General features: G+C 36.8%; 1 protein-coding gene across 2 annotated transcripts in view; it reads left to right on the forward strand.

Annotated features, from left to right (window-relative positions):
* The window catches only part of SLC66A2 (solute carrier family 66 member 2), a 69,293-nt gene that overhangs the window by 12,415 nt on the left and 39,354 nt on the right, over positions 1-17,524 (forward strand). Inside the window, exons 2-4 of one of the 2 annotated variants that reach the window (XM_075213186.1) lie at positions 3,344-3,681; positions 4,978-5,111; positions 10,759-10,812. In XM_075213186.1, the coding sequence (XP_075069287.1) occupies positions 3,476-3,681; positions 4,978-5,111; positions 10,759-10,812 (394 nt within the window). In that variant the 5' untranslated portion in view covers positions 3,344-3,475. The remainder of the gene's footprint in view (positions 1-3,343; positions 3,682-4,977; positions 5,112-10,758; positions 10,813-17,524) is intronic. The other variant, XM_075213187.1, reaches the window with a different exon arrangement.

Genomic DNA, 17,524 nt, shown 5'->3' on the forward strand with positions numbered 1-17,524 from the left:
AAAAGAGAACATAAGAAGTTCCAGGACATAAGGTTTACTCACAACAAATAGAGACTCTGCAATCCCTTTCCCCCAGGCACAGCAGAAAGGATGTCTAGTCTGACTGGTTTTTAACACCCTTCCTCACGTTCCAGCGTTAATCGGCCTATCCTTAGGCTGGAGGTCCAAAAGCCCTGATATGGGCCTAATGGATGGAACCCGCCCTCACTCTTTGTCTAAAGCCGCAGGAACCCTTTTCCAGTTTTTACCAAAGGCCAAAAGCCCTTAGCAAGCCGTTTAAACAGACAAACATTTTCCTTCGGATTTTAAAACATGTAGGTCAGAATCCTGGGACAAATATGCCTGCCAAAAAACACTATTCCAGTGTTTTTGTCACATTTGTTACTTTAAAATGTGTTAATCTACTGAAAACTATGGTTTTCGAGAGATTTATTGTAATTAATTACCGTTTTTCTTGGTTTGGTTTTTCAAACTGTGATTACTGCTTTATATTTCTACACAGTTTTGACAGTGTCCTGTGACTACTATGGCAACCACAGTCACATAACACATGGCGTAGTGAGCAGAGAGGCTTTGGAATGCTCCAGTTCGCACTATAAAAGTCTCCGCTCTCTACCATCATGTGACCTGTTGAGAGTATGAGTCTCCATGTGGTTTTAATTTTGAGAAGGAGATAATGTTTTGTATGAGGACAGCTAAGAAAAATCAGATGCATACTTAACTTGCTATTTCAAGGAAAAAAAACCTTTTATGTGTAGTTTTAAAGTTAAATGATTTACATGACTTTACATGCACTCTCCCAAACATTGTTCCCCTCTCACACTTGTTTTGTCTTCACTGATTCTTCATTGCTTTTCTTTTTCTTCAATCCCAGTATGTTTTGCCTTCAGTGCACAAGTACACTACTCTCCTTAGGAAGCAGACACTTAAGCAATGGTACCCAGAGCCCATGTGCTGGCCTGGTAACAAAAGGCAGGAATCTGCCTTGGAAGTCCATTCAATAGGATGGCTGTTTCATTGTTCCAGGGCTCAATGCAGCAGACTGTTGATTTGTAAAGCACTTTCATAGTCCATGTATTTGGATGTTTTATGGCTTGTGGGCGATAGCTTTTCAGTTGAGGACCTGTAAATTCTGGTGGCATTGATGGGGGGTATGGATTTACATTACCCTTCACTCTGAAAGTGTAATGTGATGTGATGCTTACCACTGGTATAGGCTATTTTACGTCCTCAGTAGTAGCCAGAACTGTCTGCAGCCCCAGAGACCACTGTTCAGACAGACATTTTTTGTAATTATTCCCTGAGGAATGTGATCTAGAAATGTATGGATTTTATACATCTCTGAACAGCGAGTTCACGCTGTCACTTAAGACGACTTGCTTCTGTGTTTATTTCTCTTGCTCTTGATGTTCTACTCTAAAGAAAGACCCGCTTTATTAAGAGTTGTACAAATAATATTAGGGCGCTAGATAGGACCTATAAGATAATTACAGCTGCCCCTAAACGCTAGGATGCAAACCTAGACCAAAAGACAAATAGACATAAAACAGATATAGAGGCGCTAGTAATTACTTGATTAAAAAATTATTGACATTTATTGTTATAAACATACACCAGGAACATATATTCCCTAAATAGGGATTTTAACAAAAGGCTCCTATACCTTGGGTGGAGCAGGTAAAAAATCACAGCACTATCAGCTATGAGCACTCAGACAGTTATTTGAAATGACAACCAATATTAATAAAAGTCAATAAACTCCATAGATGAATTGAATGAAAGTGGGGATGACACAATTTGTTAGGAACTCATATAGTGTAGAGTATTATGTTAGACTCTTGCTGAAATACATGTCCAGATGGTATAGCAAACACCATATATGAGTTCTCACAATGCCGTTTATGCAATGGTATAATTTATCAAACCGGCAGTTTGCTACATTGACTATACTAAGCGCTCTCCTTATACTGAAGATGGTGATCTAATTTTATCATATTTCACCAGAAGAGATCCAGCTTGTATTAAGATCAAGGGTGCACTGCCCCCTTTATTCTTTTCAAACCATTGATATTGTGTTTCTCTCCCTGGTGGTCTCTCATGCGGAGATGATGCCGGTTTGATAAATTATACCATTGCATAAACGGCATTGTGAGAACTCATATATGGTGTTTGCTATACCATCTGGACATGTATTTCAGCAAGAGTCTAACATGATACTCTACACTATATGAGTTCCTAACAAATTGTGTCATCCCCACTTTCATTCAATTCATCTATGGAGTTTATTGACTTTTATTAATATTGGTTGTCATTTCAAATAACTGTCTGAGTGCTCATAGCTGATAGTGCTGTGATTTTTTACCTGCTCCACCCAAGGTATAGGAGCCTTTTGTTAAAATCCCTATTTAGGGAATATATGTTCCTGGTGTATGTTTATAACAATAAATGTCAATAATTTTTTAATCAAGTAATTACTAGCGCCTCTATATCTGTTTTATGTCGCTTTATTAAGAGTTGGTGTGTTCTGTGATGCAGTTCTAGATTTACAGGAAAAATTATTTTACTACTTATGTGTCTGTTTTCTATGTAGTTGTAGATGTAATATTACCATTTTATTATTACAGGAATTTAAATCAGCATATGTGTTTCTTTTGAGCCCTGCCTGTGCAGTATATACACATTTTGCAAGCTTGGAGTGAATAAACCCTTTCTATATCCTGTTGCACAGATTAACTGTGTCACGGTGTCACTAGGAGTGGTTGGCAGACTATATAACAAGTCATGTTTAGTAGGTCAATGACTCCATTGAGCTAATATCGCTCTATGGCTATAGAAGCAGATATTCTTTTCCTATCCTTGTTTCTTTTTTACTTCTTTCCTGTTGTTTTTTTTTTTTTTTTTTGTTTCCTTACTTTTTTTTGTATGTAAATGTAAACACTTCCTACCAACTATGGTTTTATGAGGATTAGAACCTGATATTCTGTATTCTCAATGGCACAGAAAAAAGTAAATGGTAGGTAGTTGCTTCAAAAAAATGTTGACCCCCTACCTATGGCTCACATTATGACATCAGTGAATCACCCACAAATTAGCTCATCAATGGGTGAGAAGACTCGTCTCTTTACAAGCTGTGTGGATGCCATGCTGGCTGTTGGTCTTATTTGTTAGAATAACTTTGAAGGGTACAGGGGGATGGAGGGCAGACTACTCCTTGTCGGGATAGCTGCAGGAGATTACCTGTTGGCTCGCACTGAACTGGATTCACCATCCTTGAGTTAAAGCAGATCTTGCTGACTACTACAAGTATTATTTCTTAACTACGTATTTCTTTCTTTTTCTGCAGGTATCATAATGGGATATTATAGTATCCTAACACAGGTTTGGTGGCGCTGGCCCCTGTAATAGTCCAGTCACAGAGACTCTGCTGGACAGAGAAGCTGGACAAAGCAGAGAAGTGTAACGCTGACCCTCGGGCATGATGGACGAGGACGGGACAGAATGGCTTGTTGCCGCTTTACATCAGCTTATTTCCTGGGGAGCATCAGCTGCCATGATCTTTGGGGGAATAGTGCCATATATACCCCAGTACAGAGACATTAGAAGAACTCAGAATGCAGAAGGGTTCTCTGTTTATGTTTGTCTTATGCTATTAGTAGCCAATATATTGCGGATACTGTTTTGGTAAGTTATGTTTTTGTGTCACTTGATTCCTGGTGGTATGCTTTCTAGCAGTCCTATTAGGACAAGGCTTCATCTTCCCCACCTTAAACTGTACTTGTCATTGCTTTTGCATGTGCAGGAGATCTTTTTATGATAAGAGGAGAAGTGAAGCTGTTACAAGGTATTCTAATGAGACAACCTAGCGTTTGCTCTTGTACAACACCTTGGGATGTATTTTTGCTAAATGTGCAATAGCGTGGGACACATTTTAGGGCACAAGTCCAACCCACCCTATGAAACAGTCTCCGTATTGAACGTGGTTGGGAGATAATAAAAATCTTAGTGGAATAATATGATGTATAAGAATAAAGATAGCTGAGAAAAGAAAAAAAGTCCAATACGGATAATTGGGAGTGAGGGGATATAAATGGGGGGACTGAAGGAACAGTAGTTGTCTACATTAAAGTAGGAATAGTTTATTCTAATGGTAAGGAAATATTGAGATAAATAGCATTTATACATACGGGGTAACAAAGAGAGTGGTAACAAAAGGAGAAATACTTGTGACAGTTAAAGATTGTAGGGGGTTGATAATTGGGAGAGCAAGGTGTATCTAGCTTCAGTCTAGTTGCCTAAGAAGGTACCACGTAGTGAGTTAAAAAGTTTGAAAATTTTTTGTTGAATAGGAGTTGCTAATTACCCCTTTTTTTTTTAATATCATCATCATCAACATTTATTTATATAGCGCCACTGATTCCGCAGCGCTGTACAGAGAACTCATTCACATCAGCCCCTGCCCCATTGGAGCTTACAGTCTAAATTTCCTAACACACACACACACAGACAGACAGAGACTAGGGTCAATTTTGATAGCAGCCAATTAACCTACCAGTATGTTTTTGGAGTGTGGGAGGAAACCGGAGCACCCAGAGAAAACCCACGCAAACACGAGGAGAACATACAAACTCCACACAGATAAGGCCATGGACGGGAATTGAACTCATGACTCCAGCACTGTGAGGCAGAAGTGCTAACCACTAAGCCACCGTGATATCAGGGAGTGTTTCTTTTCTACATAGGTAAATAACGTTGTCTGGAGTTCACCCCAGTTTGGAGGGATATAATCAGTTGTTTAGCCACTGTGACTATTACTGTTGGGGCAGGAAATGTTTCAGTGGAGGGTAGAGCATCTTTCCAAACATCAAAATTAGCGAGGAGTCATAGTTACATGTATTTCGAAACGATGGTTGCTGAATTTAATATGTGAAGTATGGCTAGCTCTCTTAGTTTAACATATGAATATTTTCCCCTTTTCAGGTTTGGGCGTCATTTTGAATCCCCGCTCTTGTGGCAGAGTATTATAATGATTGTTACCATGCTCCTGATGCTGAAGCTGTGCACAGAAGTACGTGTTGCTGGTGATCAGAGCACAAAGCGTCGCTTGTTTACAGGTTAGTGATGGTAATATAAAATGTACATTCTATTTCAATTGCATACAGAACATATGACTCATCCAGCTGTTCTACTACAACTTTTGCAAAACATCCTGCAGTTAATTTTTTTTTTTTTTTTTTGGTAGTGTACACTGTAATTATGTGTAATATTTTTGACTATCATGGTGAAGATATGTTTGACTTGTTAAAAACCAAAAATGAAGCCTTTTATCGAGTATCCGAGTGCAGGAATTCAAGCTGAGAGGCTTCAAATGTTAGGGTGACAGTGGTCATCATAAAAATATTTTGGTGGAAGTCTCCTTGAAATGACTTCTCCTGTGTTTATTTGCATCAGAAGTTTTTGTTCTGTTAAACAAGAGGTCGGGATTAATTACGAACATCTTCATTTGTGAATGGTACAAATAGCCGTTCCATACATGGTATCTATAGTTTGTTCAGTTATTAGAATCACAAAGTTAACTGTGCACTCCAAAATAATAGGATTTGTAAACTATACATTTCAAAAGACATATAGTCATATTATGGATATATAAAATTATTTCTATCGCTGATATAGTTACTTCACTTTTAAATGAACCTGAACCTTATGATGATATTGTAGGTCCTCCCCCAAATGTATAAGCTTTATTCCTTAGCTTCTAGGACTAACACACAGTGATCTGTGTTTTCAATTTGACATTCGAAGCACTTATGGAGCATGAATATTTAGATATTGTTCTATTTAAGTCCACATGTTGTACTTGATTTATCAACCATTTGCCAGTGCCAATGCCTTGGTAATACATATAGCAGAGCGGGTAAATAAGACATTGGGCAAAAAAATAAATGTTCAAATGTCAGAAAAAATGTACGTTGCAGTAAAGAACTACTTTTATACTGCGACTGAAGTTATACAGCAGCTTCTTGGGAAAACTGCAAATAGCAGAGGATGGTAACGTCCATTTCATTACTTTTTAAGCACATAACTATAAGAATATCAGTGTTTTGCAAATCCTGTCTATGAATGATAACCACACTGGGTAATTTATAAAAGTGGGAGTAAAGAAAAACTGTAGTAGAGAAAGTCAAGCATTTCATTATTGTTACTAATGGTAGCCACACATCAGCAGAGCGTTCTGCATTGCCCAAGTGGAAGGATTCGTTTCCAGTTGGCCACAATTGTGGATAGCCTTGCTAGAATGATGCAGTCATTCAGTGATCAAGTGGCCGTATCGCTATGTAGGTCAGTTTGTGTATGTGGTTACCTACCATCCTCACTAACAGACAGTTTAATATAATAGTTATATCTATTAACTGATTTTTGAGCATGCCTGAAACTGTTCTGATTAATTCAACGTGTACTGTTCTAGAGATGATCTGAGCCCATCTGTAATCCATGATGATGTGTGTGGCCAGCTCGTGGAATTCTCAATCAAGGCCACTTACTGTTTTGTTTTTTGGGGTTTTTTTTTTTTTTTTTTTGAGTGCATTGTTACAGTTGTAGACAGGGGTCATATAGTGATAATGGTGGAGATATAGATGTTTCAGTTTGGAAAATGCAAGTAAATGGAATTTGATAGTTTTACAGTCAAAGCAGTAGGAGAAGGGGCGATATGGCATAGCATCGGCACACTTGACCCACTGGTCATAGACTTAATTTCTGTATTCTGATGCATAAAAATGTAAATGCTCAGACTGCGGAGTTCTGGATGGAAACTAGATTATCAGGGAGTACTCGTCAACTTGTTCACAACCAAAGCGAACAAGATGCCTTTTATACTATGGAATTCAGTTCACAACAAAATATATATTATATTTACATTTTTTTTTAATGTGGTGTTTAAGGAGAAAAAGGATAGTTAAACAAAAAAGGTGCAGCATGGATTGTTGTCTGTTCATTAATTAAAGTTCATGACGTGGGTCAAATGATGTGGGTCAATATGCAATAACAACCAGACCTGTTCTGACATTCAATGAAAGGTAGGGCTATAAAGTGTATAACATATTAAAAACTTTTTTATTTCTGGTTTAGTTCTGCTTTTATAGTATTCTATTGCTTGATTCTGCTTGTTGCTACATCTCTTGGGAAGTCCTTTCCGTTTTCTGAAATCTGTGGCGTGAAATGCTTATCGCTTCCCTTTATTGTCTTCAGAACATTGTGATGGCAAAATCCACTTGAGTATCACAAGATACTTCATTATAGTTGGTGTGAAAAAGAGGGTCAGTAAAAAAAAAAAAAAAAATTACTGAAAATGTTTGTTACCTTGTTCTATATTAGGTAAAAACTTACTTCTACTTGTCCTGTAAATTTTGTTTATACAGGACTTTAATGTGTGATAAAATAAACATTGTAGGTTGACTCTTTTATATGCATATGTAAACCATCTAGACAAAGAGAAAAGCTGGAGCTTCTAAAGGGATTCACAACATAAATAGCTCTGGTTGGTTTTGTGCCTGATGTGTATGTGGCCTTGCAGTACTGGAATATTGCTGCATCAGTACACATTTTGTGGCATCTGTTATAACTGGTGCACAGGAAAAATCTAGTGTAGACCATGGCAACCAATCAGATTGTCATTTTGAAACACAATTTAGAAAATGAAAGCAAATGGCTGATTGGCTGCTATCTGTTAGCACATTTTCTTCAGAATTACCTGTGGAACAGTTTATCAGTGACATTTAGCAGGTTATCATCACATTGATGAACACATAACTGACCTACATTTTGTAATATATCAATCTTTACTGCTGTTAATAAACCTGTTTTTTCCCTGTGGTAACTATAATTTAAAACAAAAACTTCCTTCATTTTGCATGTAGGTTTACTATAGTTTAGGTTTACTGTAAGTAATTTCCTATTGCTTTATGAAATGTTTCTATTCAAATGTTTCTAGCATTGGTATCTCTGGATAAGGAGATCTTCTTTAAAATTGAGATTTTGTAAAACTTTTTCTCCATATCCTGATGTGACCCTTTTACCAAATGAATCTTTTTAAAATGCTTCTTTCACAATGCCGATTATTGAGATAATTTTGCTCCTTTTGTCCTTGTCTTGTGGAACTTCACACTTCTGTCTGCCCCCTGTATTGTGTTGAATTGTCCTGACTTTCTGGGTTGGTCTCTCCTATATAAAAATATATATATGATGAAACGCGTAGCAGCAGATAAATTCCTATCTGCACTGGTGTTAAGACGCCCTGTTTATTTTGTAAAGACTTCAAAGGAGTGTGTTATCTATCTAGACAAGTATAAAGTATTTTCAAGTGTAAATACTTATATCTTTGTTTTTCTATTATTATTATTTTATTTATTTTTTCACATTTTTTTTCCATTTGAGCCTTGAGGCTCATTTTGTATTCTTTAAGCTAAACATCATATCTGCACTTTAATAGCTTTGTTGTAAGTCATGCATGTTGGTATCCAGGTACAGGGCTAGATTTACTAAAACCTCTAAAACTGAGATGACAAGTTTGGAAACTTAGCTTTAAAGTACAAGAATCCCACAGAGATTGAACATTAAAAAAGTATTCCCCTTTTAATCCAAGTGTATTACATCCTGAAATAATATAATATTGTTTTATTTTAATTTGTATGAAGTTCATTTTCAAAAATAAGAGAAAATCAGGGGTAGATGTACTAAGACTTCTAAAAAGTGAAGTTGTTGCTCATAGCAACAAACTAGATTCTAGATGTAATTTTATCAGTAAATTCCAACTCTGATCTTGGGCACCATTTAAATCCATTTGCAGAAGAATATGTGTCCTGTCCTCCTTATAACATTATAATGATCTTGCACATAATGTAATATCGTTTCTGCACTGCTCTGTAAAATGAGGTGCACCAATGATCTTTACCCATACTTCAGTGGGAATACCTTGACTCTGTCTGACCCCCTCCCGTGTCCCTGTGCAAACTTATAAATTTGCCCATTTTGCCACATAAACCTTTGCGCCAATGGACAAAAATATAGACATATTTGTACAAATTGAGAGCTGTGGAGCAGCCATTTTGCTTTTAAACTCCAGATTCCCCGAAAAATGTTTTTGTCCAGATAGTCGCTCTCTGTCTCTCTTGAGGCAGCACAACACATGATTGCAATGATTACGATGATATATGCTCATCTGAGATCTTATTTTGCCTCGACAAGTTGTGATTAACATGCACAAAGTTTTGGGGAGCTCTTCCCCCTACAGGTGTAAGAATAATAACATTATAGTGTTGTGTACAAAGTTATATAATTATTCATATTATTAAAGCTCAGAGGTACATTAATTTGCTTTAATGCCACAGTATCAACATTTTAAAGCCTTTTAATGTTGGGAGGGGGGTGCTTTTCTGCCTCTTGGAAGGTTCCCTATATCACAAAGATAAAGGTATACAAAAATTAAACACTATTGACCATTTATTACTGCTCGTTAATCAGATTGTACATTATATGTATACAAAGATAGGACATAAAAACAGACAAAGTTTGCCACTTACTCTAGCTACACACAGCAGATATACAACAAAATAAAATGCAAAAATGACTTTGGTTTCTCTTTAAAGTGTACTGTAGTGATCATACATCATTATGTGCTTAAGAGTGATTGCTCTAGTCTAGACCTTCCCAATGCTTGATGTTGCATAAAGATTATCAGGAACACAGCACATGCCCCTGCCAGTACATGGGCTGTTCACATTCTCGGAAACACATAGTAACACGTTGTAGATGCACATTGAAAATATACACACAGCTGTATCATATTTAATGGTATTCTATTTAACATGTAGATGACAGGACCACTTTTAAATACAATTTTCAATGGATTTTGCGCAAAATAAATCAATGTTTGTTTAGAAGAAAGAAATATCTGTTTATGAAAATTAATATTTTGTTGTAACACTTTATCTGTTCATTTTATCTATGGACAGCATTGGGCTTGCGTCATTAAGGAAAGTAAGGCAAAAAAAGAGTAAATGTTGTCCGAGACGAACCATGTTACAAGGCATGGGGAGCAAATTAGTTTATTATTTTGCACATAAGATAAATACTGGCTGTTTTTTTTTTTCTTCCATCTAGCATACAAATACTTTCAATTTTAGTGTAAAAATAAAGCATAAAGTTGAGCTTGGACATGCCCTTTCCCAACTATAAATCCATCCCCACCCCCCCTCCCCCCCAAAATGTAACATGGTTGTGCCCAGGTGCAAAGTAATTCCTTTTTTATGCTTTGCTCTCCTTAATGACTCGGACGCATTGTGTATATATATTTTCAGTACATTTTTTTTTTATTTTTTTTTTAAATATATTCTTCACTTTTTTTTTTCCAGTGGAATCAAAATGTACATTCATAAGCTGCTTGAACTAAATTCATTTAATTTTAAATTAACTTAATTATCTTAATGAGCCCTGATGGTCAGCTTGGCACATCTACTGCTTCATGAAACTGTGTTAATTGCAGTAATAAATGTGTTTCTAGGTGGGGTGCCATGTAATGAGTAGTCATTGTACTGGAGGTGCATACATCTTTGTTTCCTATTCTCTGGTATTTTGTGATTGGAGTTGTGCTGAGTCATGAACAGTATACGTTATTACAACAATAAAGGCATTAATAGGTGTTTTTAAACATTGTATCAATGCTCTGTTTTTCTTTCTTTTCTTTTCATTGTTTGATATTTTTAGCCTCAGATAGTAAGGATGAAGAACTCAAAACTCATCCCAAGAGATGCTTTCTGGGTATGTACTGTCAACACCCACCTTGCATGAGGATTTACCCCCTTCCATCATGTGATCTGTACATTTACCTTTTTTTTGTGATTTTGATCACGTTCCTATCTAACAGTTATCACTCACTGAAAAGAAGTTTGTGCTTTTTTTGTTTTGTTTTTTTTATTTCTATCAAATATTTATGGAGACTTCTGACTGACTCCGCATGCGTTACATTTAGGTGATACATTTCAGAATTGCAACAGTTTTTTTCAGGGATATTTTATGTCTGTTCGAGGTTGGGTCTATTACTTCTGAAGTACTGTACAACCCAACCAGTACATGATTGACAAGTGAGTGTGTTTTTGTGTCTTTTAATCCTGTGTGTAGTGTTATGCAGCCTGTATATGATTGATCTGTGGTGTTTCTGATTCTAGTAGGACATAATATAAAACTATAGTAGTAATATTGACACTACTTTACAGCATTCAATGTATAATAGCATTTTGAAAATCTTGTAAATCTATAGAACTTTGATGTCTAATTCTGATTCTTGAGTGTCGTCTCCAGCAGGCCCAATTTAATAAAAAAAATAAAAAAATATATATTTATCTTAATGTTTATCCAAAGTGGTAGAAACATGGGTATTCCTGAGACGATCATCCCTGCCCGGGGCAGCATCTGATGCTAGAATTTTGAAATGACACTTCCTGCTTCAAAATGCTGATTGGATAAGCAGCAATTCAACTGCATGTACATCCTCTAAGTGCAGGGCATTGTCGTTGAAGGTTTTTTGCATTTATCCTGGACAAGCATTATGCAAGGATGCTGGCAAGAGTAACTAGAGACGAAGCTACTGATACTCCTTATAATGGCACTATGCAAAACGCTGATTGCTTTTGTCTCAGTCACAGAACTGTATGTTGATTTAAAGTACCATATTCTAGCACATAAGCGATGCTGATGAGATATATTATTTAGAGGAGTTTATATTAGAAGATGTATGTGTGATCACATTACTGATCATCAGGTGTGTGTGTGAGATATATATATATATATATATATATATATATATATATATATATATATATATATATCATAATCGGACTGCTTTTGTAAATTATTACAGATATTAAGTCATCCCAGATTTCCTTTCCTGTGTAAATGTCACCAGTATAGATAAGGTCATGGAACTCCCATTACTCCAGTGATGTCTATTTTCTTGATATTTTGCTGTAGGGTTACACTATTTCATATATTATTTTGTATCTATGTACGGATGATATTAGTGGCTGCATGCGGTTGTTTTTTTTTTTTTTCCTTCAATAAACCAAGTTATGCATTTCTAAACTCCTGTTAACCTACACAATGACATAAAGGATAGAGTTTAGATAAGCTTCAGACTTTGGTTTGGCTAAATATGTAGTACTTGCATTTAAGTTGGACCTGCTAATTAGAAAATGAAAGAGCATGATGTTTCTGGGGATGACTTTTAATTTAGGTAGCATGATTGAACACTGGTTAGTATTGCTGACTCACAGCACTGAGGTCATGAGTTCTCTTCCCACTAGAGCCGTATCTGTGTGGAGTTTTGTATTTTCACCCCTGGCTTGTGTGGGTTTCCTCTAGGTGCTCTGGTTTCCTCCTACACTCCAAGACCTACTGGTGAGTTAATTAGTTTCTTACAAAATCGACCCTAGATTGTGTGCATCCATTTGTTATGGAATGTAGATTAAGTTTCACTGGGAGAGGTACTGATGTGAATGCTTAAATACTTTTTGTAAAACACTGCATAATATTTAGGCACTATATAAATAGCTGATAATAAAACATAATTTTGCATCATCTCACAGGTCATTATTAATAATATAACACTCTTAAGTTTTCATTGCATCATAGAACTTTGCAATGCTGAATGTTGTGTTACTGACTCGACATACTGCAGGTAACAGCTGGTAGGGGTCAGAAGGCTATATATTAGCATAACTTTTTCGAATGTGTGGTAAGTTATTGGCTTAGGGAAGTCTTCCCGCAGTTGTGCTTTTATTGAGGCTATTGTTCTTTTTCATTCTTTGTGTCTATTGGTTTCATCCAACTTTGACATAAAGGGATTCTGCTAGGGTTTTGTATTTGTGGTTAGTGTTCTCCATGAACAGCTGTTATGTGTCATTTTACATTGCCTTTGAAAAATCTGTAAATTCACTAATAAAGAAAGTGTGGACAGAGGAGTAAAACCTATGCACACTTTATTCTCTTTATTTCTTATTTTGTATTTCAATTTTTCGGTTATGTTGAAAACTGACCATTATATAAGAGTTTATATAAGAGTCTGTGCACCCATGATAATTACTATTCACTAATAAACAACATTCTGCTTCTCCTGGCTTCAAGTTTCTGTTCCTTTGCGACACTAGAGGGCAGCACTTGTACAGCTCAAGATTGTTGGCAGTGTCTGAATTCTTGCTGATATGGTTCATCACTGCACTGTTTTCTTTATGAGATAACCATTGTAAAACTGGAAATGCCTGTGCTTTTGAAGCTTTGATGTTTTTTTGTTCTCAAAAGGAATGAGAAAATTCACATAAGCAATTTATAGGGGCTTCAGTATTTAAAGCAAAACTAATGCAGCATAATAATGCTATATTCATTAAAGTCTAAATCACAGTTAACAATGTCCTGATTCATTTCTTTAATTCACTTTTTAAAGCACATATGTCTGCTTTGGAGCAATTCTATAAAAAGACATGTATCGGCAGATTCACTTTGAGATGCGGCTCTAGCCTGTAGGCGAGTATGTGTAGTAAAACAGAATTGAGCTATCGGCCCTTTTTAGATTATCTGAGGACTAGTCACTTTCAGGGTTTGTGTAGAAGAACAACAGATCTCTCCTTGCCTGTACCTTCATCACTCTCCATGCAAAAAAATTGCACAGTCTGCTTCACGCAGCAAGATCTGACAACTATATTCACAGGAAAGCAGAATGTTTACAGCTCAATATCTGCACAATGTTCAAAGCCAGCCAGGGAAATACATGCATCTTGCAGTGTTCTCCCCAGCACCTGTTTCCAGGGTGCTCCACCTGGCGTTTTTTTTTCTTGCCACCCAGCTCTTGGAGCCCAACAGTGTCCTGTTATAATAGAAAAAAACATTGTTTCCCCTATTATAACAGGCACTATGTTAGCACTACAACCAACAGTGTGTTTTACACCACTGACTACCAATGTGACCAGTCCTGGCAGGGAGGGCCGCCATCAGGGGGGTACGGCCAGTACTGCTGTGGGGGGCCCAGACAGACCTCTCCGCCTGTCCGGGCTCCCTGGACTGTCCAGGCCCCTCAGTTTGACTGACCGTGCTGCACCTTCTCTGCGATGCTGCAGCTCCGCCTCCCAGGCTCAGATAGGCTGGGAGCGCGGCGCGGTGACGTCATCACTGCCCGCCGTGCTCCCAATGTATCAGTGACCGAGAGCTGCAGTATCGCGGAGGAGAAGGTAAGTTAATTAGGTATTCATTTTATAGTAGAGGGGCAGATAGAAAAGGGGGCTGTGGGGGGGGGGGGCATTAACTGTGATTGGGTGGACAGGGGGACATTAACTGTGATTGTGGGGGGGAAAGGGGGAAATTTACTGTGATGAGGGAGTGGGGGAATGTACTGTGATGAGGGAGAGGGGGCGCATGTATAGTGAAGAGGGAGGGGGGTCCTGCCAGATTACTTAGTACTGGGCCCCACAGTTTCTGATGGCAGCCCTGCTGGCAGGTGTGGGCAATAACCTCCAACATTTTTCTATATTGTTGCAAAGTATTACACTGCCCCCAACCGACTATTCCTTAATGCCGGCCTGCTGCCAAAATGTTCTGGGGATAACACTGATCCTGGTAAGAATTATTTAAATCCTTGAAACGACATTGCTTTGGTATTCGCTCAGTAACTGTGTTCACCACATTCTGTCTCTTTAGAACCAATATTAAATGAAATTAAAACTATATATAATGTCAGTTTGTGGCTTAATTCCACCAATAGCATCACTCATACATACATACATACATACATACATACATACATACATACATACATATTATATAGTAGACAGCACGAAAACAATGTAGAAGTAGTATTTGACTGTACTCTTGTGAGCTAGCAGTGTGCCAGCAATTTATCTCTTTGTTGTTATCTTTATTAATTTGTTTTTGTTTCAAAATTTCCTTCTCCGCAAAAGGAAAATAAACTTTCTGTACAATTATAGAAGCACAAAACAAGAAAAAAAAGAAAATGTTGGCTGTCCAAGACACCATTCTCCACCTCGCCCACACAGTGACTCCCTTTCTCCCTAAATATGTGTTGCTTCCTCTACCATTTCCAGATCTTCCAAAATATCAGGATAGACTTGCTAGACATGTCCTGAGCACTTCTACGTGCCTCATAACTAGCTCCTGGAAGGGCGCCAGCCCTCCTACAGTGGCGGAGCCATCTTTTAATTACTGTACCCTCTGCTGCAGGAAAACTTTATGTGCCCTTTAGTATTTCCAAGAGGCTCCCTCTCTCCCTCCCCATTTCGTATTAATCCAATGAAACAAGCCTCATACCACTCACTCCTTTGCCGTTTGTTGTTTTTATGGTGTTGTGTATGGTATACTTCGAGCATGTAGTATGCAAAGAAAATATTTTGTAGTACTAATCATGATTACTACATAGAAGCTCTTATGATCTAATTATTTTATACTCCAATACATATTGCATGAGCAATAGCACATTGGTTTTGTAAGTATATTTTACTAGTTTTAGCCACAAGATGGAGCTCTAAATATCTTTTTTTTTTCCGCCATGCTAAAACTACTGCATATTGAAGGTAAAGATTCACGTTTCAAGTAGCTGTATGTTTTTCTTCCCACCCTCTCTGACTGGTCAGTTAAAGCACGGAGATTGTTTCAGATTTCTTCAATTGTCTATACATTTTTACATTTTTAGACAAAAAATACTTAAGTTGTATTGGTCATTGTCAGATCTTTATTCCAATTGAGATTTATACCACATTTTACTATTGGTGTACCTTAGTATTGCATTTATGGAAAAATCATATACGACGGCAGAAAAAGAGCACCTCTTTCTTGATTTATGTATTATAGGAGATGGATCTTAAACTCAGATATTTTCATGGAATACAGCTGTAAGAGTGTGGTATATTAGTTGTATCAATTTGGTGAGGACAAGTAAGAGAGCCCCAAAGCCTCTGGACCTGCCAGAAATGTCTCCACTCCATGGAGTTGGTAAGATTTTCAACCCTGCTTTATCCCGAATGTTGATAAATACTCTTTAGTATTTATCTTTAGTATGTGCTTTGCACATGCTATGAAGCATACACAATTTTAAAGTGCTACGGAATTTGCTGGCGCTATATAAATAAATGATGATGATGATGATACACATACTATAAAATCAGTGATATGTTTAGGAATGTCAAGTGGAGATTCAAGTCCCACGGAACCACATATAGTAACTTTTTAAGTTAATTGATGTCATTTTTTATTAGAGCTTCCTGTTTGTTTGCACAGAAAAATATATACCTTTAACACAGCTGTTAAGTGTGAAAATAAGTGAACTGGGTTTGGCAGTAATAATACTTTCTTCAGGAACTTTCAGTGAATATTAAGGGATAATTAAGATGAAAAGTTCTGACAGTAATTGGGTTTGAATGATAAAACTAATGTGAAGGTATTGTAGTGGCAACGCTGTTTTGGGATATATATGTCAATGTTGGGTGATTTATATATGCTGTACTACTGTGAAAAATTCTAGCATTTTGTTTTCTAACATACCTGTTTGCACAAAAAACCTGCAGAAGCAGTAGCGGTAGGGCTTTCCATATCAGTACCTGTTTACTCAAAATATTCCCCAGTGTCACAGTAATGTATTCCAGTCTCATGTACTCATTAAGATATGCAAAAACCTTGTTACATTTTCACTCAATCCACTGTAAAACAAATCTATAGGTTGCTGACCTCATTATTGTGTTGGCTGCCTTAAGGATTCATTTGTATAATGCTGTTACTGATTTTGTGTATACAAAGTTATTTCAATTGAATGATGGTCTATACTGGAGTGACTCAATGTTATAAAAACGCTTATTTTGCCATCTGCAATTTTTCACATATCAACTAATCATAAGGACATTATACTGCTATTATGGGGGCTAGTAGTCAGCCTGGGATAATTTTATTTTTTTCTGTCTACTTTTTGTTGATTGTGCACTGCTGCGGATAATATGGTGCCATGTAAATGATAATGATGGGTTAAAAACAGCATACGTCCCTTTTATAATATGGTGTTAATCTTGTAAATTTATGACATAATTGGCTCTTGTATTATATACCCCTTTTGATTTTTATTGACTCTTGTATCAGACACTCTGATTCTATTGGCCAGAATTCCTGAAGAGGCGGTTCTGTTTTTTTGAACATTCCCGCCCTAGACTTTGATTGGCTTGGAGAGACACATTTTTGCTTATATTGAAATCGAAACTTGCTATAACTTTACTTTTTTTTTTTTTTTTTTAATGGAACAAGATTAGAATATGTTTGAGAATTATCCTTCACTGACCATATGAATCAAATCTAAGTATTGTAGCATATCTATAAGGTCTGTCTTGTCTGGATTCAGTCTTTTCAGATTTTCATACTTTTACAAATATATTGTATGTGTTTAGTTATCATGGGAAATGGATATTAATTGATTTAATATAATACTAGA

Source organism: Mixophyes fleayi, chromosome 5 (genome assembly GCF_038048845.1).
Source record: "Mixophyes fleayi isolate aMixFle1 chromosome 5, aMixFle1.hap1, whole genome shotgun sequence".
Lineage (NCBI taxonomy): Eukaryota > Metazoa > Chordata > Amphibia > Anura > Limnodynastidae > Mixophyes > Mixophyes fleayi.